Raw genomic sequence first — 25659 nt, 5'->3', positions numbered from 1 at the left:
TAAATCTCTTTCTTGTCTTCAGTGGCAAAGCAGCATTTTCGATTCATCTACTTGATTAGAAGGAGCCTTTACCTCTCCCCTCCCTCCCTCTCACTCTTTCTCTGTCACACACACAAACACACACACGCACACACACACACACACACACGCACGCACACACACCGGTGCGTCAGTCATTGGAATAATATACAGCATAAACCTTCCTTCCCTCTCTCCTCTCGTCTCAACTCTCGCAGCTCTCCTCATCTTCTCTCTTCAGCATTTCTCCCACCACGTCTCTCTCTCTCTCTCTCTCTCTCTCTCTCTCTCTCCATCTCACCCTCCCTCTTTCTCTCTCTGACCCCCCCCTCTCTCTCTCTCTTTCCCTTTTCTTTCGGGGAGAGCTGATATCTCTGGCGGTTTGCCGCATGGAAGTCGCCCAGGCAAGGCAGAATATCATCTGTCTGATCCGGACTCCTTCTCTCCAGTTGCCGACCACTGCGCGAGCAGACACAACATCACATTCACATTTACTGGGATCCAACGGGATATAACGGCATTTATCCGCTGACCGACTGACAGGAGAGTCTTAAGCCCGGCTTCATTCCTGCAGTGTGGGGGAATATTTCTTACTCAGATGTAGCAACAGCAACTAAAAAAAGACGTACCGGATCGTCAAGTGTGCAAAAGCCGCAGCTTGAAACATTACGCACAGCTAAGTCTGTTCTATTTCTGTGTATTTGTTTTTATTCTCTCCATCCCCTGCACGGACTAACCGGGGACCGGAGGTGGGGGGGGACTTCTACGGTATGGAGTCCTGATTTTACCAAGCGACCCACCGGGAGGAATGAAACTGAGAAAATCCGTCGCCGTGGTGGAATATTAATAACCTAATCCTGACAATAATTCAAGGGATGTTGCGGCAGAGTTTGGGACTCTAGAGAGCATTCCAACTTTTTTTGGTCGTTTTTAATCTCTTTCCCTGTCATCTTCCTCGCCTGTGGGACTTCTATTTTCGTGACTGATTTGCAGCACTTCACTTCTCCATCATGGACCGGTCGACGTCTTTGGATATAGAGGCGCTCAAGGTAAGACGCTCCGCAGCCGGTGCAGCGCGCACTTTCTCCAGGGGGGTGAGTTGCGATCTTCCGCTGGGTGGGTGGATGACTGGGTGGCCTGCTGGGTGACTGGGTATGATGATGGGTGGCTGGTCGGAGGACTGTTATCACTGGGTGGCAGGTTGGATTAATCCGCGGCAGAGTGGCTGGTGATGGAGGGGAGGGCGACTGCTTGGTTAGCTGGGTGACCGGCTGACTGGCTGGGTGACCCAGTGGCTTTAAGATGCTGGGAGGGCAGCCGGATGTTGGACGTCTCGAAGTGCAATAATCAGATGGGGTTTACCACTGTCGGGGTACCCAGCTCTGGGTTGTTGCAACACGATCCAAGAGCATCTCTCCCGCTCTGTCTCTCCATCACACACACATGCATAAATACACTCTTTCTATATCGGTTAGGGAATAAAGAGAGGAGGAGAGAGAGGGGGAGTGTGTATGTCAGTATTCGGAGCGTGGGGTGAATTTCAATATGCTTTGCTTGCATGGAGAGTTGTTGCAGAGAGCTGTTGTGGGCGTCGGTGGGACGCTCGATAGACGGGACGGATTTTCCCGACGGGGCGGCATCTTCGTGCAGAGGGTCTGGGTAAAAATTAAAAGGAGAGCAGAGAGTGGAGGAGGATATAGGACGCCACCCCTCTCTGAATTTATTTCCCCTTCATTTTAATTTACCAGCTCAGTCTAATTTGTAGCCTATCACCTGCCTAAAAGTGAAGTCTGTTTTCGAACTGTCAAGACAAAAATAAACATTCGACGACCTGTGCGCTTGTGCCCTTCGGCTTGTGTATAGGCTACGTGCCTGTGTGCGTATTCCTGAGTGTGTGTGTAGACGCTGGGGGGTCTGGGTCGCTGTTAATACAGATCTTCTCTCTCTATCCGGAATGAAGTTTTTCCCCCATCTCCTAACACCCCCATGTGGATGTCATATCAATGTGTAGAGGATAAATGCGCAAATCCATTCCATGTCACCAATGATCTGTGGGCCAAATGATGTACAGGTGAAGATATAGCCTATGCACAGGTGTGTATGTATGTGCGTGGTTATCTTGCACAAACACTGTAAAATCCATTTGGAAGTGGGTGCACCAGGGGAGCCATTTAGCACCTGTTTCCTCTGTAACCAATAGTTTCGAAATGTATGCAAATCACTCATTCATTGCTCAAATTTTCTTGTAGACTTAAGATATACAAGTGTTTGGTGTTCATGTGTGTTGTATTTGTGTGCGTGCACATGTCACTGGAAGCAAATCAAAGCTTGGTGTTAACATTTGAGCACAGTAATGAAAACAGCAGAAAAACGATAGGACCCTATAGGAATAGAATAAGGAGCACACACTGTGGAAATATTTCAGTGATGCAATTATAAATAATAAGCCAACAAGTTCCAGCAGGTCACTATTAGTACAGGCGTTAAAGCCACAGGCGTACTGTAAGAATGTCACACTTCCATCAGGGAACAGGATATGTAGGTGGAAATGTCCGTTTCCTATGTGTTGCTGCTGTTACTGATAACCAGTGATTGGATAAATCAGCAAATCAATGAGATACCCCGGGGTGTTTGACATTTCAAGTAGCATTTTATGTGATCACATCTCAGAGAAGGAAGCCTCCGTACTGCCATCATGCAGAGCTCCAAATTGACTTTGACATTCTGATTTAAAAAATTACCTTCGCTGTAAGCCAATGAGCTTGACCTGTAGAACTGTTGGAGTATTGATGTTTTTGTCCCAGGTATGAGCCGTATGGTCTTTTCTGATGTCATGTTTGGTACAACCAGTAGACTGTAATTACAATTGCAACATACTGTATCAGAGAGTAACACACAAATATGAAAGTAAACATCTTGTATTTAGTCCAACATAACTTATGTTACCATGAATAATATATTATGACTTTAAAATGAGGCACTATTGGAGTTCTCTCTTAATCAAAGCTGTGTTATCCACACATTTGTCATCTCCAAAGCTCTTCATGCTTGTGTCATGTTTGAGTAGACTACATAAGGCAGCATTAGGATCACTAAGTTTTGCTGCTGTATCTTGTTGGTTGGTTTTTGGCAGTTTGTCATAAGCTTCAAGGAGACCAAGTCGTGAGCGAGAGAGAGAAAATCACTTACTGTGTTTGGTCATGAATTCAGTGTGTACGCAGCACCAGCCTCAGGTTACCAGCTGAAAGAAGACAGGTTACCGCGAGGCAAAAGAGCCTATCATGGGAGTGAAGTGAAGAAAATAAATAAATGAACAGAATTACGTTAGTTTTAAACAGTTGTCATGTATGAAAGGACCCAAAAATGAAGACTGCAAGTGGTATACTTGATGACTACAAGCACATTTTTTAAAACCGCACATATATACATATGGGAATGATTCTCTGCTGTTTTGATCACTACAAGCAGTTATATAATATGAGACTAAACCCTCTGTTGAAAAATGAATTATTAAGTGTTGGTGTTACCTGGGTACACACCTTCTACCAAGTTGACTGATTCATCTGGCATTGTGACATGAAACAGCAATGACTGCTGGGGAGGGGGGACTACAGCAGGGCAGCACCAAAGGCGGGACTAATGTCATTGTCAGGCTTTTGTCAAGCAGTGCACCAGCCAAGATAGACAGTACTATCAGGGCTGTTCTAAATCAACATGCCTTCTATCTGTCTATCTATTTATTTCATCTTTTGCCGAGCATCATAGTTTGTTTTTACTTTGCTCCTCTACACTCTTAAAAAAATAGGTATGCTGGCATGGCTATATATCAGTGTGGACATAAAATGACGTTGCAGCAAATGCAGAATGGCAAATACGTGGGTCTCTAACAATTGGTTAGGGATAATCTAAATGAAAATCAGCCACAGTGGACTCATTGTCAGACTGAAGATGGAAACAGTGTAATGAGCTGACAGTTCTGTCTGATATCAGGCAACTGTTGATGGGTTATAGCTCCAAATTTGGAGAACATTGCCATCGCCACTTCTTTTTAATAAGTAAGTAGTCAATATGATTGTGCGAAATCTCCTGCTTTGGGCCCCAAGAACTACCTTTCACCCCCCCAGATGTCAGCACTGGGTGTCCACCAATCCAGTCCTAACCCTGGCAGTATTAATCCATCGCTCTGCCCGTTGAGTTTAAAGAATTTCCATCCACTTCCACCAGTCCATCTATCCATCCATCTGCTGGTTGTTTTTTGCAGAGCTGGTGTCATATCCTTGGCAGTGCAGACAATCCCTGAGTCCTAGTTCATTGGTAGTTGGCACTCAAATGCATGCGTACACACACACACACACACACACACACACAGTCTCCTGCTGCAGTGTTCACCATTTGAAGGTCGCAAATGTGTGTGTTTGCCATGTTCATCTATACTCTTGAGCATCAATCCTTCACAACCAGCCCTACTTTTAAATATTAATGTAAGTCAATACAATTTCCTTTCAAAAATAGCAAAACTGCGTGTGTGTGTGTGTGTGTGTGTGTGTGTGAGAGAGAGAGAGAGAGAGAGAGAGAGAGAGAGAGAGAGAGTGAGTACAGGTTTAGGTTTGTTGGCCAGCTGGCCTCTCAAACTTTGGAAGTAAACTGGAGACAAACAGACACACTCACAGCAATCCAATCTAATGGAAAGCCATTTTTTTTTTCAGTCAGTCAAGTGTGTGTGTCTGAGTGTGTGTGGGTGTGTGTGCCTCCAAGAGCAATCACAGGAAATGAACAGCGAACAAGGACAACATTGGGACATTGGGAAGTCACTGCATTATATCAAATATACAAGTGGTATGAGTGTGTGTGTGTGTGTGTTTGTGTGTGTGTTTGTGTATGTGTGTGTGTGGATTTGACCAAAGACCTATCTGCTTGTAAATCAGTGCAGGTTTCAATATCAATGGAGCAGTTTAAGTGCTATTGATCTTTAGTAATAGCTGCACCATAAATTATATGCAGTATAATAAAGGCAGTCAGATTGAATTTGACCCTCTAGATCAGAGGCTCTCAACTTGTAACAGGGACAGGTACTCGGAAAACCAAGAGTAGTTTAATTTGGGGAGTGCTAGATCAAAAGTATTATTTAACCCTGATGTAACCAGACAAGACCAAACAAAAGGAGTCCATACCTAATGGCACCACCGTGTGATAGCAGGACACAAATGTTTTGGTGACTGGTCACTGTGATGGGCAAAAATGTCACAAAATACAAGGCCCTTAGCCAAATGAAAATGAAAGACCCTGTATTAGAATAAGACCTCTAAATGACGGTTGGCTACCTGACAATGTGGCTGCTAGTCCAGACATATTTTTCAGATCCTTTGTTATACACAAGCCAACTAGATTTTCAAAATAGAGCAGAACCTCCGATTGATGGTTAGTTACCTGCCAAAGTGGCTGGCAAAGTAAACCAACTTATGGTACAAGTCTCAGCCAGAATGAACCGGCATTTGCATGGTGGCTGCTTTCCCACCCTGGTTGCACTCTTTCACACAACCCCATTTGGTAACCACCCAGTGCAGCCACAGTTTTGCATTTCTGGCCACTGAGCAGCTCAATTGGAGCAATTGGGGGTTCAGTGCCTCTTCCAAGGGCACTTCAACAGTAGCTGCTGAGGGATGGGAGAACATTACTCATTCATTTAAGGCAGCCAGCCCCAAGCCTGCCTCTCTAACCTTCAGGCAAGCACAATTCCTCATCTGTGTATTAGCAGGCACCCGTTCAGCTTAACCATCTAACACACACGCACAGGCATAAACCACGTTTGAACTGATGACTTAGCGTGCTGCAGTATTAAATATATTATATTTTGGTGACAGTTATGTTTGTTAAAGCTTCCAATGTGGCAGCTGCACAAATTGAAAAGTGGGCGCCTCACTCGGAGCCAAACAGACTTCATTCCTGTTACGGTGGAGCTTTCCCAAACATCTGCATGTGAAAGCCATGGCAGATAGGCCATGATGTATTGAGTTTACTGAGGGTGATATCTCATTAATAACAAAGCCTCCAGAGTGCCAAATGATTCTACAGCTGTGTATTTATAAACAGTCACATGTGAGTTTAACTGCTTGGCAGTTTCTCAACGGTTTGGATTGGGACCCCATATGGGATCACCTAATATGCAAATAAGCTGTAGAAAACTTCTAGGACTGATATACTGATGCATGTCTGTGTTAGTTATTGTTTAAAATGAATAAATTGAACATTCATAATTCATTTTGAGGTCCCTCAATCCTTTTGCTAAAAGTATGGTCAAGAATGCCATATCCAAACTAATAACATATTTAAAATTAAATATACATGGCTGTGATCATGAAAATATTGGGACTTAGTAAAGACCAAGACCAACATCACACCTTATGCCATTAATTTGCATGTAGTAATGTAACATCACTTGAGAGGACTCTGATGAACAGTGTTTTAAAGGCCACAGGCCCATGTTTAAAGGTGCAGGAGAAAGACAGTTGATTTTTGAGTCTCATTCTCAGGTTGTCAAATACAGATGCTTTGGGCTGGCACTTTGGTCCAACTACTAACCCAAACCAACAAACACTGACACACTGAAAGACCATTGTTTGAACATCCAATCAAGATGTCCATCCTGTCATGGTTCAAAAATAGTTCTGCAATGAAAGTTGTGCCAATGTTGCAAAGTTACCTGGCCATCAGCTGGCTGTCTTTCTTGAGTGTCGCAGCAATAGCCCAGTCTCCTGGTTGAAAGCCCTGTGCTGAACCCATTCATCCACCACAACTGTCTATCTATGTCGACTTTGTCGCTCTTTATAATACATCACCAGACTTTCTGGTAGAGATCCCAGCTCCTTCTGCCATGTGCAATCAAAAACAGCTTGGAAAAAGACTTGTGGCTCTTCATTTATTCATTCAATGGGGGTCGCGGGGGGGCTGGAGCCTATCCCAGCTGACATTGGGTGAGAGGCAGGGTACCCCCTGGACAGGCTGCCAGATTATCACAGGGCTAACACAGAGACAGACAACCATTCACACTTACATTCACAACTATGACCAATTTAGACTCATCAGTGAACCTAATTTGCAAGTTTTTGGACTGTGGCAGGAAGCCAGAAAACCTGGAGAAAACCCACACTGACATGGGGAGAACATGCAAACTCTGCACAGAAGGGCTCCCCCACCCCGAGGTTCAAACAGCAATATAACGTTGTTGTACATATATATATATATATATATATATATATATATATATAAATGGCATAAATGTCATTTGAATGTTTAAAAAAAGGGGTGTTGAGTAGCTAATACTAGTCTTTGGGAGTGGTGGGGAGGACACAGTACGACTGTCTGATCACGGCCACCTTACAACCAACAAATGAACTGTTAATACAGTGTTGTTGTATTTAAAAAAACAAAACAGACCAAAACAAAAAGAAATACACATGCATTTGCTTTTTACATAGTAATATTATTAGTTGTGGATACATTGTCACCATTTGACCTTTGTGCCTCATAACCACGTTACAGGTTTTGGTGTCCAGGCAGGACCATTATTGGCCAGGGACAAAATGTCACCGTGTTCCATGTTTGCTGGGAAGGTTGCCGATATTTGATGACCTGAGAATGAGACTCAACCATCAGCTATCTTTCTCCAGAACTGTATATTGAACTTTTAAGTTACAGTATGATTTCATTTCATTTTATAACATTAGGGCAGCTGTTAGTCGCCAGCTAGAGTAGTTAGCTAATGGTTGCAATATAAAGTTGATTTAGTCTGTTATCACTGTAACAGTTTTATTCCCTTTGTCATCCAGGATGAAACAAACATCTCAATCAGGCTGATTAACATTCTGCCCATCCCTACAACAGCTTTCAGCTGATATCCTCTCTTCATTTCTTTTATCATTTAAACTGAAAATCTTTGGCTTCACCAAAGTAAAACTCAGAGAAAAAGAGATTAAACACATTCCCTCGCAAGCAGCACTTGTTACTGTCACTAGTGCATTTATCATAGGCACTACTGGCAGAAATCTGAAATTTAAGAAGCCGGTCCTTCGATTTGTCACGCAAAAGTGCATCCTCATCCAGATGTCTAGGCTGAGCAAATGTAACATTCTAGGGTTTTACTATGCTGAAGAGGCAGTGCAAGGAAGCGCTGAGAATGTTTGATCTTGTTTTGATCACACCCCCTTGAGAGCTGCAAAACAGCCCGAACTTGATTTTGAACAAGTTAGGAACGTTGAAGTGGACAGACAAAATGTCTTTACTGTAAAGGCAAGGTTGAAAAGGAAGCCGTCCTTTCCTCTAGGCTCTCTTATACTTTCCCTTACTTTCTCAACCACACACACACACACACACACACACACATGCAGCCTGGAGCGTGAACATACAGTACTCAAGGTAAGTTGCAATGTCCAGGAGTCAGTCACCTTCTTCATCCACATCGGTCCACTTTACAGGTAATTAGCTGTTCCTTGCAGAAAGGCCACCTCCATTACACAGTGGTGTGTGTGTGTGCTTTTATTTAATGAGAAAAACAAAGTATAAGATTTTTTACTTTGGAGCACTTCCTGTATTTATGTGTGTCTTATGTGTGTGCGCGTGCTGCTCAAGTAGCATTGTTTAAAGGTCTAATAGCTAGCGGGCTACTGTTGGCCTTCTAAAGGTTAACTTACAGTATTTAGTCTGTGTGTATGTGTGTGTGTGTGTGTGTGCCTAAATATGTGCGTGATAGCAATTTTGTTATGTTTGCTGAGCAACAGAGTGAAGTAATTCACACTGTGGGACCCCTCACCTCCGCACTGCCTGCAAGTGTATGTTTACTTTCTGTGTGTGAGCTCCACACCACTCCAAATAATGAAGTGGCTGTAGGTTAACTTAACCACAACATTTTGGAAAGTAATATTATGGGCTCTCTTTGTGGGAGTCAGTTTGAAATCAATTTCCTCTCTGTGCGTTTCCTGCAGAAGTTTCTCTGTGATATGTTTAGCTTAGCTTACCCCAAATGGTGGAAACAGAGGGCAAGAGCTAACCTAGCTCCATCAAAAGAGCCCTCACTGTTGTCTTATGTGTGTGTTGTTTCTGTATTAAACACGGGTAGAAACAAGACAAAGTGCATTAGTGAGTGGTTAGTGGGCCATATTTACTAATACGTGCATAGAAACGTTCTTACACTGCACATAAAATAATGCGAAATCACCATTAGATTCCTGACACGTGCACACCAGCTGATTTGGTTCTAACCACCATGCATATGTTGGTGAATCACCATCATTCTAAATTGATAGGTGTGTGCCTGCTATCTGCAATCAGCATACAGCCCAGAGGTGAATCATGGAGAAAGCAGTGACGATGTTTCTACGCATATCTTAAGGCCCTGGCACACCAGTATCCGACCATCAGTCAGCAGCTGTGAATGTGAAGGCAGTCAGAAACAGCTTATAAGCCATTTGTTACTCTCATCAAATATGTTCAAACATGTCTGTCTCTGATGCGCTCTCTCCTAAAGGCACAGACTGCAAAATCCAGCAACATTAGATATGCCATCTTAATAGCTGCATGGCGGTAAAACAGAATCTTTAATATATCTAATCATGCCTGTTAATAGGCTACCAATTAACCAGTTGGCTACAAATGAACATATGTGTCATTTCTATAAAATAAAAACGAGGACACTCTGTTTTCACTGATGAATTTAATGGATGAGGATGAAAGGGTGTCAAGTTCATAGTTAGTTAATACATTTGACCAAAACATTTGTAAATGAATTAACAAGTAAACTTAAAATATTGTCTATTAAAGTCTTTTAGATAATTACAAGTTTTTGGCGATTCTAAGATGTATTTCTGGCTAGCTTGCTCCATAACGAGATACCTAATGTAAAAACAAAATCCTCAGCCTGACTGAAAGTGTACCTTTTTGTGTTTTGGTGAAGGCTAGCTTTTTCTCTCTTTCCAAACTGTGGTAAACTAAGCCTAAACATAGCCTGGACCCGTTGTACACTCTGTATACTGAAAGCACAAAGTCAATCTTTTCATCCAACTCTTGGCACAGCAACAAACCAGTGTATTTCCCAAAATGTTCCAAAAAGCTGTTGTAGGCTTGTGACAGGCACGCATGCACACTAATACACAAACACACAAAAGAAATACATCTTTTTCCAGCCCACCGTCATTCCCAGAGCGCCAAATACTGATGCTTTGTCGCACCCCTTGGCATGTGATATCAACATCAAAGGCACCTTTTAGTGTCTTGATGAGACGCACTGGGCTTTGTAATAACTCCATGTAAATCCATCCGTGAAAATATTTGACACTGATAGCAACTGATGTAGTATAAAGAGGAAGCAGGGCATAAGCGAGAGGAGATGGATGGGTCAAACAATCTTTCACCCTGGTGGCCACAGTTTGTGTCCCACGTAAAACCAAAAGTCAAAAGTACAGTCGTTGAGCACTGACGCCATATTCACTTCACGTTACAATATGTTATGTAACAAAGTATTTATTTTAACTTAAAACATGATCTTTTTCTAAACCTAATGAGGTAGTTTTGTTGTCTAAACCCAACCACACAGCATTAACCATGTGTTACAATGTGTTCTGGATGTGCATTACACAGATGCACTAATGAGTGCCCTATGAGTCACTATTAAACACAAAGTGGCATGACAAAGTGTTGGTATTTGACAACCTGGGAGCTAGAACAGATTGCTTTTTTGTCAAACGCACATGTCAGTGTAAAAATCAGAATAACAATAAAACGTATGTCAATTAATTGTTGGATTGATGCATTAACTTCCTTCCACATGTCAGTCAGTACATTACAAGATAAATGAGTGCAAGCTGACAAAGAGCCCTTTCAATTATTTCTTTTTGTTTTTAGGGCCTCTGCATCCATGGAATTAATTTCTTGAAACTTGCCTTAGGCGGCATACAATATTAAATGTGAGTTTTAGAGTGTGTGTGTGTGTGTTGGGGTGCACTGAATATTTTTTTTTTGGTATTTTATAGTGTTTATCCCACAACTGACTGTAGTTGTGTTTAACTAGTTTATCTACTATTAACTCTAGAAAGGGCTGTGGATGGTTGTTGTCTAAGAGAAAAACACCCAGCTGTCATATGCAAAGGGTTAGTATAACCCTGAAATACATTTTTAACCTGATGATATGGCTTCTGCACAGAGGGGATCATTGAAGAATTAGATGGGCAATCATGTTGTTTTGGAGGGCTGGATAGCCTACTGTTTGTGTGGCATACTGTAGCTCACCACCCACAGAACAGATGCTTAATGTGGCATCAGCTGGTTACATCTTTAAGACACCCAAACAGCATGTTTTATCCCATACCAATGCCCTTACAACTCTTCAAATTCTGACAGTCAAAATTTATTTGGTGAAATTTGATGATAACTGGCAGAGAATGCAGATTCCCAGCTCACTTGGTCGAATGGATTATGGACCAGATGGGTGCTTTGAAAATCCTATGGATGCAGGCAGGTGGTGAATAAAGCAGCAGGTGTACAGGGGGGTGTGATGTTGAGAAAAGGGGCCCGTGCAGACCACTAACCTACATGCCATCTATTACCATTATTAGTATAACGTCCAAAAGACTTTGGGGGTCAAAGTGAAGGTTAATGAGCTGCGGGCTGAATAGGGCAAATTTAATTATTTTCAAGAAACACTGGCACTGCCAGGCCAATGTTTTACAGAAACCAGCAAGTGCTGCCAGTTAGGCTGTGTGCTCCGCAAGTAAATGGTGTTGGAAGCTAAACACACTTTGCATGACATTACACGGTGGACAATGGCTACATTCAAGTAGAATTTACTCGACCATCTGAGATGTTTTGGGGATGCAGGCAGCATCCTCTGAGTCACAGTTACTGATATAGAGAACTTTATCATTTAATTGTGGACAGGGTATGTGTGTGTATGTGTGTGTGTGTGTGGGGGGGGGGGACTGGAAGTGAGGGCAGAGTGGACTGTAGAGGTGTTTTGTGAGAGGAGAGAAAACATGATGGTGTTGAACTTGGCCCTGGGGAAGCTTCAGGGTCCACATCGCTGCACAGTGGTATAGTTACACACACACATACACACACAGCCCTGCAGACCATCACTTAATGCTAATAATACCTTGTGGGGAGAAATGCTTGTGGATGCATTAACATATAACCCTCTGCGTTCAAAAAAAGATGCAGAGACAAACACAAACACGTTTGCCTCAGGCATATTTACTTTGCACCTTGGCCTGAGATTGCCACTCATGGCAGTCATCACACACACACACACACGCACACACACACACACACACACACACACACACACACATTCCCAGTCTTAACAGTGACTGATGCTTCACCTCACTACCTGCCACTCAACCTTTCCTCTGTAAGCCTCAGGGTGTGTGTGACCGGTGTGCATGTGTTTCTATGTATGTGTGCCTTTTATTTCCCATGTTAGCTAACCTTGATTTGACGCTTTGTCCGTTCTGACGTACTGTTGCAGCTACATAGTCCCTCCTGCATTGCAATCATTTTGACACGTGTATGTGTGTGCTTGGGAGCAAGCAAATATATGTGTTCCCAGAGCTAATGTACTGTATGAGCGTCTCCATGTATATACAGTAATTCAACTGCAAATCATATGGCACTATACTCTCTCTGCAGCAAATTTGAGCCTATATAAAGCATTCAGTGCTCTGCTCCTGCTCCATTTTCACATGATGATTGTTCTGCTTGTTATCTGCACAGTCCTGTTTTGACTTTCCTTGCTGTCACTCAGTATGCTAGTTTTTCCTGTTCTGACAGTGTATGTGGGTGGGCTCAGCACCAACCCTTTAAGTGGCATCTCCTTACTCTCTGTCCCGGCAAAAGCAAAATAGCTACAACCACAACAATAATAATAAACTGGTTTACATGTTTGGAGAGGATATGAGTTTCCCTCCATGACCTGGGTGAAATGTCTGCTGAAGTGCCGACTGGAGGTGTATGTATTATTGCTTTAATAAACCAGTTACCCAAATCTGTCATTTCAGCTTGGCATTTGGAGGAAATGTGGATGAAGTTGGCCTATGGTTACAGCTGCAGTCGGCAAGATTTTGATATGCAATTACAGCCACTCTGCTTGCCTAAATCACAACGTAGAGCTGCAACAGAGAATAGCTGAATGAATAAAAACTTGAGAGGAAAATACAAGCCGTCACTGTGCTCACAGCAGTGAGAAAGCACTCCAAACAGAGAAAAGGATGGCTCAGCAGCACTAGATCTGTTCCCTTGTTTCTTTGGTATTCTGGGCTGGATGCAGTTTACCTAAATCATCAGCAATCCTGGGTACATGTAGTTTAAAGTAGTCTGCCACCACTTGGAGCTTAGAGTCATCCAGTTGGAATCCAGATAGAGTATACAAACAGTATCGTTCATCTGCCACTATTCTTACACACCATTTTATCATGTTACAACAAGAAATATTGTATGTGCTTAATCTGGTTTGCTGCTTGTTAAAAACATATTACAGGGATCATATAAAATGCTATCTTGATTCATATATTTCAGGGATGCGGGATATACAGAGATGCTAGGCTGCTAAATGCTTCCAACAGCATGACAACATAGGATCATTCGTAGGATCAGTCATTAGCACATGCCTTAGGTCCTGCGTCACCAGTCAGCATTTGTATGTGGGGCCCATGAGGGTAGTAAATAGGCTGAAAAATGGGCCCTATATGGGATTGTCCATGGGCTCCAGATAAGATGCCCATTTTGGGCACATACCCACTTGGTGCCCAGACAGCCCTGGGATAACCCATCTCTAACCATATGGGCCCCACATACAAATGTTGGCTGCACATGTTGATTGGCTCACAGTGGGTCATCTCTTCACTTTTCTGATAATCTAGCAAAACCTTAAATTTTGTTCATTAACCTAAACATTGCCTTGACCTGAAAATATAACCCAGAGAATACATTATTCAACTTCAAATTGAGATTTTTGTTTGTTTGTTTTAGCAGTCATTGATTTACTAAGATACCTTCAGATTTTTGGTTCTTGTGGCGCTGGTATGGCTGGCTGTGGTGAACGTTAGACTTCCCTGCAGATATTTAAAGGGCTTTTACATGACTCCTTATAAATTCTCAAATTCACCATCATAAGGTTATACTAAAAATATGTACAAATAAACAGTGCTAAAATATATCAACACTGAGATTAAATACATTTTGCCCATAACCAAAATCTACTCAGGTGGAGGGGTGTCTGTATTCTGATATCACTGTAGTATTTGGCATCATGCCCGGCTCAAACAGGCTTACAAGGCAGACATCAGTTTCCATGTATATTAGCGTGAGACCAAATATACTAGTTATAGGAAAACATGAATATTATATTTTGTATGCCTTTATACATCAAATTAATTGACCTCTATTGTATATGTGTATTATCCAGTCTAGTTTGCCTTATTTTCCAAGCTTTAGAAGTAAAACTAGTCCATACTGTGCCACACAGTCAAACTTCTCAGTTTCAATCATCCAAAAAAACATAAATAATTCAGGATTTTTGTTCTGCCTTCTAACAAAGTTGCACACAGGTTATATAAAGTAGGAGGCATGCACTGATGCGTCCTGCAAAACCACACCCTTCTGTGCCAGGGGATCACCAAAGTCAGTAGAATTTATCCCACAGGGACTATTACTGTCTCTACAAACTTTCATGTCTGGACCAAAGTGATCGACCAACCCGGCACTGCTACACCAAAAGCTGTGCTGCTAGGATGACTAACAAACCTTCGCTTTATCTGCCTGAATGAATCAACAAGTTGCCATAAATAAATGAGACCATACAAGAACTGTCCTTGCTTATCAATGGGTGGGATATTTTAGAAATCAAACTTTTCTTTTCTGGTGAACTAGCTTAATGAGGAGCAATATCTGTGTGCTGATTCAGGCAGTCTGCACTGGAATGGCACATTAATGAGATTTCAATATTAGTGATCAAGGCTCCTGGCAACAGTCATCCTTGATATGTGAAATTGGTTGATTGCTTGCAGGCGATTTAACATCAGCACAATCTATTGCTCTGATTCTGGCATTGACAGTCAAATGCTTATATCAGCTTGCGTGCCACCGACGTGATGCATAAATTGTTAATATTGCAACTTCAAGCTATATTTGCTGACAGTCTGTCTATACCTTATGTATGACATTTCAGAGAAAGATTTCAGCTGCAGGTTTTGGGTTACATCTACATGAGCTTTTCCTCCTGCCTCCCTTTAAGTCCTTTCACAGCAAGGTAATAATTTTGTTCCTGTCCATAAGACTCCATTTCATTCGCTGCCCAAATCCATGCCCCTGCCACAATCCTGTTCACTATATATGGAGTATTAGACTTTAATATGAGGTGTATCCCACCATGAAGGAACATTTACATTTGTCATTATGTGCACTGCCGCAGGCTATGTCCCCCTGTCCAGCAGTGACAAGTTAATAGACTGCTTTGCCCCAGGGCTAAACAGGGACTTACATTCATTATTAATCTCAGTCATTTAACTCTGCCCAAATTGCCATGATCATTTGGAGATTATTGCAATATGACTCAATTTGTCAACAACATTATAGGTTGAAATTAAATTATGCTACAATGACAAGGTAATCATGATCCGGTAATTATTACCTGATCCTGCTATGACAGGTTAATGATCACCTGTGTTTTTGTCAGTTACACAGATCAATGCCTCTTTATTGTGGCTTTATTGCAAACAGAGCCTGATTAAGCATTTTTTTAACTGAATTATAAATTAAGGTGAATGTTTTTAGCTGCAGAGGCACATTTGCTTTTCTGTTCATTATGATTCACATCATGTGTACCGTCTGTAAACTTAATTATTTATTTGAAATAAAGGTATGTTTAGGTTTGGGAGCTTTTTATAAACCAAATGAAATTATGATAGCATTGCTTTCTTGTGCATTGACTCTGTACAGTATTTTACTCATTTCTAACCAAAGACCTTGAAGATCCAAAGTGCTCTTCCCAGATTTATGTTAATGACATGGGAGATGCACATTACTCAAAGCCGAAAAGGGGCTCGTTGTACCTTTTTCATTCCCCCGTTTCTTCAACCTCCACCTCACATGTGTGGTACTTTATTCCCCTGATAACATTTAGTTTGTCATTTCCCTGCAGCAAGCCAGCTATCATGTGCCCCCAGCCCAGCTATCAGTTACAGAGACTGTGGAAGTGACACCGGAATGACAGGCTAATATTCGTCTTTTCAGCCGCCATCTTGTCCTGTCTCTCACCATCCAAGCCACAGCCTCTGCTGCCACTCATGACATGAACTCAACTCAAGATCACAGTCAGAGAAACTACTAGGGTGGCAGAATGTTTTGCATTGGTGATAATTAACTATGTTTCCACAGTCAACAAGGAAGAAAAAACAAACTAGTCCAGCACAGTTGTGTTCATTTCAGAACAGAACGCCACTGCAGTGCAAATTCAGATTTATACACTCAGAGCCGGACCTAGCTCATTCGTCGCCCTTGGCAAGCTTCCCCTTGTCTTCCCCAGGAAATATAGAAATAAGCTAATGAGAAATCAATGAAATCAAGACAAATTAACAACACCTTTACTACACACTGACTATTAGCATTACATCTTTGGATCATTTTTTATTAGTAGGATTCCCCATTGGAGTCACTCTTGATCAATTGGCAACCTCAGGGGCTGAAAACGTGAAGCCAATGCATAAGTGCCCAAAACTGCAGTTCCTCTAATGGCCACTTGAGGCTGATTCCAGCAGCTAATCAATCTGCCCATCTTAACAGCAGAAATAAACATGTTTACAGCCTGATAGAAAAAGTCCGTTTTGGTCTCTATAGCTAATTCCTCCCTTCATGACAACTGTGCACGTCCACAAATCCACGGATGATGTCATGAAAGTTACGTCCATTAGTTTAACAGTCTATGTTCTTGATCCACTAATGTTCAAGTTGAGCTTGTTTATCTAGTTTAATTACAAGCATAATGCATTCACCGGGTTTCTCTGAATCAATGACATTATTTTCACAGAATAAATAAAAAAAAGATCTCATGAAATAAAAAACAGCTCTTTTTTCTGAATTAATGAGATACTTGTAAGTTTAGAAAAACAAGATTGGAAATTGTGTCTCCCATGAAAAATGTTCTCATAATTCTGAGGTAATAATCTCATTAATTAAACAAAATGACAATTGTACATTTCTGTTAAGTCCAGCCAGTTTATTCAGTCCTGTTCTGTCCAGGCAAGGTTAGATCAGACCAGGCCAGTTTAGGTCTTCATAACAGTCCAGTCCAGTTTAGTGTTAATAGTACTTCAGCTTTATTTGACATTGTGCAATGAGTACTTTCAGCCAAGCATCATACCACATGATCATTTGAGAATACCTCTCCAGGGACGAGAGTGAAATACAGACAGAAATACCAGAGAGACAAGGGGGTGACATGATGTGAGTCCTGATAAAACAAACATGTGTCCGAGTTCACTCTGCTTCAATGGTCCTTCACACTATACAGTATATGTCCCAGCAGTGTACCTAGCATCTTTACATTATCCCATCAGCGGCACAGTGCATTTATCTGTACGCTGTATCTGCCTTCCTGTCCCTCAGCCCCCTGACAAGTAAATCATCTCTTCTCCTGCTGTGACAGCACAATCCTGATGTCTGTCACTTCCACGGCCCAGGCTGGGCCACACACATGCTGAACATACAGATATACAGCGCCGCACAGGAACAGGCAATCACTTTACACACGCGCCGGCATCCGCACGCACACACAGATACTTTTTTGTCAGAGGGGATTCTCGCCCACTCAAGGGCAGAGCGGTGACACCTCATCATGAGCCAAATGAAGCAAGAGTGGCAAGGGGAGGAGGAGGAGAAGAGGAGAGATGGAGGGATGTATGGAGCGGAACGATGGAGCAATATGGAGGGGGATGAGTGGAGCTATATGCCAGCGAGGCGACCGGCGCCAGGCGACAGATTTCAGGGGCATGAAATAGGCTCTGGAAAACATGGAGGGACAGACAGAGAGTGTGAGGGTGGGGAGCTGGGAGGGGTGGGGGATTAATAGGGTTGAAAAGTAAAGGAAAAAAACCTTTGTAAAATCTAAATCATAGTTAATAAACAAAACCTTTCCTCGAAAGCATTAGGTGATTTGAGGGGGACTGAGGGGGCATGGCATCCCCCTTGTTAGCTAAATGACCAGAATGTGTCAGCCTTGTTTTATATGCATTCCTTTCCATCCCCGCAGCATTTATAACCTTCACAGTACTGGTTTAGTGGCCCAGGAAACTCTCAGAGCAAGCATGCATCGGAAATCATCTCACGTGATCCTACTTAGCAAACCAGACACCAAAATAAATGTTGGCTTTGTACATTTCTGTAAACTGTGGATACATTACTATGTAGTGGATACAGGGAAACTTTACATTTCTTTACATTTCAAGAATGCAATGGCTAATGTTTGGTAAGGTTTAGACACAAAAAACCCTGGTTATGGCCAAGAAAACATCACATTTTGGTGGCATCAATGACTCGCTAAATAACAATTGGTTGTGTAGTTTGTCCGTTTCAAACAGTGGTGTGCAGGAGTTTGTAGCTTGAACTAATGAACTAATCTAATATGGTCTCATGCCAACTCGTCATATACCACCGTTTTGTCAGTGGACCCACATATCAAAATTTGATGCACTTGGTACTCTGCTGCGTCCATATTGGATGTTCAGGGACAGCGTGTCAATTTACAGTCATTCTGTCTTTTCAGAATACACTTTCACTTTCCAGGAAATGTGCAGTCTCTGCTCACTAAATCTATACAGGCTTTTTCCAAAATATACAAGGAAGGTTAAATACAGGTTTTTAGGTTTACTCACGTAAGTTTAGGCAACAAAAGTCCATGGTTAGTTTCTTGTAAAAAACATCATGGTTTGGCCTAAAGTAAGTACAATTGTTACAAACATCATGTAACGTCACGTGACATGCATGACATTCGTCACAGCGTAGCATGGTACACATACTAGCACACTGTGTTGTTATTAAAAAACTTGATTGACCTTTGGTTTTACATGACTTAAAGAGTAACAAACAGCTGGTTCCCGCATAAAAGTCTGGAGTTTATTCAACCTATCCATCTCCTTTCCTGTCTGACCTATTAGGACTTTCTTGCTACTCATACTATGGTAGTTACTTATAGAGTCAGAAACAGCCGCGGTACAGTGAGTGTCATACCGCTGCAAAGGGTGCCTCTGTGCGTTGGTGTCCGCCACCAAGGTCCACTGACAAAGCGATGGTATCTGACGAGTTGGTGATGAGAACGGGCTGACAAATCGCCTACTGCTCCATTGCATGAAAGTATCTTACAAGTATAGTCTCCAAGCACGTATCAACATCTTTGCTGGGTATAAATAACATATGGGAGTGAAGTAAGATGTACTGAGCAGTAACTGATCAAGCGATCATCTGGTGTGACATTTTGAACCATTCTGTTATTAACATGACACTGTCAAGGTTGCCGTCTATCTGGTTTAATCATCTGTCGCGTGTTTCTGTTTTTGCTTTTACAGTGATTTGAACAGATTTCATGCCAGCAAACTATAATTGACTTTAATCGAGAGCGAGTGGGTGGAAGCATAAAAGAAAATAGGGGATAACATCATTTCATATGTGTGTGAGGCAGACAACCAGACTGTGAGAAAGAGAGCAAGAGAAAAGATAGGTTGGTGTCTCTTCCCAGCTCACATTAACATGCTTTCCACACTGCGCTTCTCCTTTAATTCATTTGGATTACATTCACACCTGACATTAAAATATGCTTCTTGTATACACAATGAATTGGATTTCTTTTTCCTTCGCTAAAATGCAGATGTCACTTCCTTTCTAACACTCTCATCATGTAAAAGTGATTATAAGCATATCTCTTCTGCTCGTGCATGTACTGATATCCTGACTATCCATTCTGACAAGTGGGCTGCCTGATGCCTGTCTGAATTGCATTAGTGTTTTGATTGAATATGTGCATAAAGACTGATATTTTTCACAGTCTATACGTGGAGTGGGTTTTTAATATGCCCAAATGCTCCTGTGATTACGCTCAGATGCTGTTTAGCTCTGAAATGCATTTTAGAGACATTTAAATCTGCATTTATAATGATTACACTTTGATCTTGGAGGATCTTGAGATGGAGGAACTGAAAATATTAATTGTCAAAATGAAGAGCAAAATGCTTAAAAAGAGGCAAAGTGAATGTGTAAGAGAAATGAAGCAGAATGGGACAAGGTCCTTGTCAACGCCTGTCCCCGTCATTCCGAAAAGAGAGAGTGAGGGATCGGGAGAGATGGAGTGATGGAGAGGAGGACAGAGGGCTGTGTTGCGCCTCAGAGAGCCACAGATGGAGACTGATGATATTGCAGCAATAGACAGAGAGGACAGAGAGAAGAGGAGAGAGGGGTGAGGAGAAGGAAGAAGATGGAGAGAAAGAGGTGAGCACAGAGAGGTTTAGATAATGCAGGTGGAGAGACAGAGCCGAATTCAAGGTAAGTAAAAAAACAGTGAAGGCCAGAATGAATAGACTAGAGCAGGTGTCCAAAGCAATGAAAACAGGACACAGACAATATAGCTTGAAAAAGCGACACAAAACCCACAGCTATCATCAGAATCATCATCCTTGGCAATCTGTTAAACTTAGTGGATTGTTTGCCATATTTAAGCCTGATTCTAGCAGGTAAATTGACAAAGACTTTGTAAACTAACTTGCATAACCATGTGTCTCATCTCTATCTAGTTTGATACCTGATTTATTGCTTGTATGAAGATACAATCTGTTTTCACATATGTTATTTGGATAATGATCAGTCCGATCATTACTGTTGCATTGAAAGCTGGTATTTATTAGCAATCTCCTTACAGTCCGGTAGCTGTGCATTCTGTGTGTGAGCTGAAAAAAATATCTACCTAATTTTTTGGAGTGTTGACTTCAAATATCAACAAATGTCAACTTTCTCAAGAATCCCATTATCACCTTTAATTGTGTATATCTTCATCCTGATCGCCAGACTAAAGGTTGCAATTGTGCGTTTCTGCAAACCATGGATATGTTGAATTTGTTTCTTTATGTGGTTAATGTGTGGTTAAGTTTAAGCACAAAAACCAATTGGTTAGGTTTAGTAAAACATTATGTGTTGGTTTAAAGTACGCTGTTTGGTCCATGCAAACAGTGGAAATGTCCTTAAAAAGATGCAGTTTCACCTGCTGCTGCTGCTACTGCTGCTTGGCAGCCATGTCACCTACGTCATGCCATTCACCATCCTCTCTTCATATTCATGAGAAACTTCATATACATTTAATCTGAACTACGTCACTTTAGAAACTGTGATATGAAGCCTGCAAATGTAATACGTCCGTAGTTTGCAGAAACATATAATGGCAACATTTTATTCTGGTGACAGGGCTGGTGTTATGCGGGAAAATGAAGGCACCATGATCTGTAACGAACACAGCAGGTGTAGGGCGCAGAGATGGGAGATTGAAGCCTTAATCAAATCTTCATTTGAAATGGGCAGAGTCATGTTTTATCATTCTTTTGAAGGAGGCAACAGAAATGATGAACACAGCTACACTTTCCCCATTGAGGATGAGGGAAATGAGTAATGACTGATGGGAACAGATCGTGCATGAGCTCTTCAGCGAGTGGCTGGCAAACTTCAGAGTGAGGCTTCTACCCAGAGGGCAGGACTCTCTCGCAAATGAGAACATCGAGTACTGAGTGCACACACTCCTGGCTGAGATCTGACCACCCACAGAGGTGGTCTGGCATCACATCCCTTCGTATTTTGATTGTGGATGGAGCCATGTGTGTGTGTGTGTGTGTGTGTGTGTGTGTTCACACCTCGTATGTACTTCTTTTTAATTTGAGATATCCAACTGCTAATACAGATACACATTCTGTACATTTTAATAGCATGTTTGATGTTATGGATGGATTGACACAAATTTACCTCACCATGAAATCATATTTTAGTCACTACCTGCCTTTTAGTACCTAAAAGTTTTTAATGCAGACAAATGTCCGACCTGAGAGTTGTATTTAGTCATTATTACAGATGCATTAAGTGGACGTAGCATTTTAAATTTTGAATATTTTGAAAACTATTTGATCTGTGATAGTCATTACTTGATGATGTTATTTTTTTGTGTGTAATACCTTAATTTGTAAGGTAACCAGTAACTATGGCTGTTTATGTAGTTGTGTAAAATGTACAGTATTTCCTTCTGAAATCCAGTGGGGTATAAAGTATAAAGTGGCACAGAAAGGAAACTCTCAAAAGCTCTGAAATTTTGAGGTTTTTAAAAAATCGGCACAGTGGTGTAGTGATTAGCACTGTCGCCTCACAGCAAGAGGGTTCCTGGTTGGAGGGGGGCATCTGTGTGGAGTTTGCATGTTCTCCCCGTGTCAGCGTGGGTTTTCTCCTGGTACTCCAGCTTCCTCCCACAGTCCAAAGACATGCAGGTTAATTGGTGACTCTAAACTGCCCATAGGTGTGAATGTGAGTGTGAATGGTTGTCTGTCTCTATGTGTCAACCCTGCGATAGTGTAGCGTCCTATCCAGGGTGTACCCTGCCTCTCACCCAATGTCAGCTGGGATAGGCTCCAGCCCCGCCCATGACCCTCAAGAGGATAAGTGGTTCCGGAAAATGAATGAATGAATGAATGTTGTTTATCCTCCTATGTTATTCCCTAAAGAAATCTAATGTAATTGAATAAATGTTCTGCTGTTGGCCAGTACTCAGTTCAGAACACATTTACTCGGCTTTGTTGGCGATCTTTGATTTGCAGTTAGAGCAGCCCAGATTATTATGGCTTTGATTCAAATGTGGCAGATTGTCCACTGAACATTAATTCTGTGAACTCTACTCCAGCATAGTAAAACAAAAATAGGTTCAATAAGACAAGATGAGTATGCTGTTTTGTTAATGATAGTAACAACAGACAATTTTTGCCTCTTTTCAGCTTGCAAGAGTGAAAATTAAGCATCCTAAACATTTGTTGTGTTATGGTTTCAGAATGATGAAGAAAGGTGGAGAACAAATAGATACAAGATAGGATGGCATGGGAAAAAAGTGCATACAGTTGCTGTAAATGACCCTGTCTTGCTCCGCCCTTGCTGCAAGATAAATTTATAGTCAGAGAAAAATAAACCTAAAGCATATGTGTAAGTGACCGCACACTTAGCCTGTGAAAGTATATGATCAAGGGACTTCTATGAGTAATGATGCGACGGTCACATGAAGAAGCTCCCATGTTTGATGTCCTCCATGACCCTAAAAGCAGCAGTGTCCACCCCAGCTCTAGGGATTATTTCATGTTGCTCCCATTGTGTCATTATGTGTACAGTATGTGTGCGTGGGGGGGGTCTGTTCCAAGGAACTGGAGGATTAATCTTCCCTTTAGAGATCAATTGAGTAAGATGTAAAGAGAAGAATAACAAAGCAGGAACACACACAGTATGGGGAACCACCATGGTGGTTGTAGTGTAAGATTTGAGTTTGATCCATGTGCTTCTGCTCAATCTTATTACTTCTGCACTTGTTTGCTCTAAAATAGCTCTACATATTGTTTTTGCCACAAAAGAGGATGGGCAGTTCATGTGCCTTTCATTCTTGGAATCGAAAAGTGCATTGTGGGAAAATAACTTATTCCCTTTTCTTCTTGACATGAAAGAGACTTATTTTGATATTGTGTTGCTGATGTTATTTCATTTTTTTTCATGTCAAGATTCTCTTGATCTTGTCCTCATACCTGCTTTTGATGCTTTGTGTGCATTTGTCTGCGCAGTGTGTGTGTGTGTGTGTGTGTGTGTGTGTGTGTGTGTATATTTATGAATTTGCGGGCATATGCCTGTATTTGAATGGTTTGATGTCAGCTGTTTGTTCTGTTGTATGGGTTGAGCTGTTTCTATTCCTTCTACCCTTTCCATCCCTTCCCAGCATGCCGCAAATAAATGTGAACTTGTAAAGACTGCAGGCGTTCTCAAATCAAAATCTCCAGTCATCTTTGAGAGTGGTGTGCTGCAGCCTACCTCTCTGTCCCAAAGTCACCCCGACTTGTCTACAAAGAGAGCCCCTTAACAAGGGGATTGTTCCCTCTCAGCGGCAAACAACCGCCTCTTGGAATAACAAGCCTCTATCAAGATGTACAGCTGAACAACACCTGCCGTTGCTGGTTGTGATTGTGCTGACAAACAGCACCATTGCAGAAAAAGCCAGTGCAATATATAAATATATATTTATATGTATATATCTCCCATTTTTCTTCCAATTACCAACCATCACACAGACATGAGCGTGGGATGGTGCTTATAGCTTTTGCACATGAGCCAAGTGTCACTTTCCATCTCCATTTCATCCTCATTACATTTCATTCCAAATATGGCTAACGATGGTTTTCTACTAGGCTGGACTGTAAAAAAAAAAATGTTGGCATGAGGCATGGCAGATATATCCTACAGAATCCAGCAGTAATGTGGGCTCAGTCTGTCTCTCAAGCTGCAGAAAGACGTGACACACAGTTTAAAAGCTTAAAAGGTGACCATACAGAGAATGAAAGATGTGAAACTCTCTAAATCCATATTTATTAGAGTTTGCAATTCAGTTCTCATTTAAGAGCATGTAAGGTTGAGCGTCGGCTAAGCCTTTATGTCTGCGTGCATGCCCTCAGAGCTACATGTGTTCCAGCCTATTTATGTTCATGTTATACTTAATGCGCCAGAGAAATAATCCATCAGAGTTGTAAGTGCACCACCGTGTGTCTCTCCCCGTTCCCACCACGACTCTCCGCCACATTCTCCCCCTCCCTGCCTTTTATTCCTTTCATTGCCAGTTTCAAACCTATTCTCTTTATTGGAGGCAAACAGAGCAAAGAGAGAGAAAAGAGGGTGAAATGGCTTTGATGTGTAATAGATACTCTACTATTCCTTTTGAGGGGCAGCTCCTTAGAAATGGTGCTTTTTTCATTCTTCCTTCCTTCCGTTCTGTCTTTCTTTCTTTCCTTCTCTCCTCTTGCATACTTTTTGTCTGTATTGATTTTTCCTCAGACATGAAAGCCGGTGCAGATAGCGTCGGTATTGGATGGGTTTGATGTGTGTGTGTGCCTCTACGCGTGTGTGTGTTTGACTTTCAGTTTGCATCTGTGTGTACGTGTGTGTCTCGCATCCCTACACTTCTGCCTGATTCCTTTCAAGGGCATTATGCATACAACGCTTGTAATTTTACCAAGAAGAGGCAGTCTTTACCGTCCTCCTTCCATTTGAAAGTGATGCCACAAGAAAGAAGTGGCTTCTTTGAAAAAGCCTAAAGAGTTTTCCTTTTTTTTTAACCTTCGCAGTCATGAAGGGGCATTCATTCAGCGGTATGCTTTTACTTGCCTCTCAGAGGCCGAGGTCTGGGAACAAAATAGTGCTGATGACTTTAGATGTGTCTGGGAGGATAGTGGAGGGGGGGGCTGCCTCAGAGCAAAATAAAAGCAGAACAGTAGAGTGGTCTGCCCCGCTTGTGTTGGTTGAAAAGGAACTTGTGATTTTTGCTCTGTCTATTGATCTGTCTTTGTAACA

At 41.9% G+C, this 25659-nt stretch overlaps 1 protein-coding gene across 2 annotated transcripts in view; it reads left to right on the top strand.

Annotated features, from left to right (window-relative positions):
- The first annotated feature begins 228 nt into the window (after positions 1 to 228).
- LOC125885762 (zeta-sarcoglycan) overlaps positions 229 to 25659 on the top strand; it is a 466598-nt gene continuing 441167 nt past the window's right edge. The window contains exon 1 of one of the 2 annotated variants that reach the window (XM_049571525.1): positions 229 to 1067. In XM_049571525.1, the coding sequence (XP_049427482.1) occupies positions 1029 to 1067 (39 nt within the window). In that variant the 5' untranslated portion in view covers positions 229 to 1028. Of the gene's footprint in view, positions 1068 to 20099; positions 20533 to 25659 lie in introns of those variants that run through there. The other variant, XM_049571526.1, reaches the window with a different exon arrangement.

This window comes from Epinephelus fuscoguttatus, linkage group LG3 (assembly GCF_011397635.1).
Source record: "Epinephelus fuscoguttatus linkage group LG3, E.fuscoguttatus.final_Chr_v1".
NCBI lineage: Eukaryota > Metazoa > Chordata > Actinopteri > Perciformes > Serranidae > Epinephelus > Epinephelus fuscoguttatus.
Note: the sequence above shows the minus strand (reverse complement) of the source record. Positions and strands in the feature narration are given on the sequence as shown.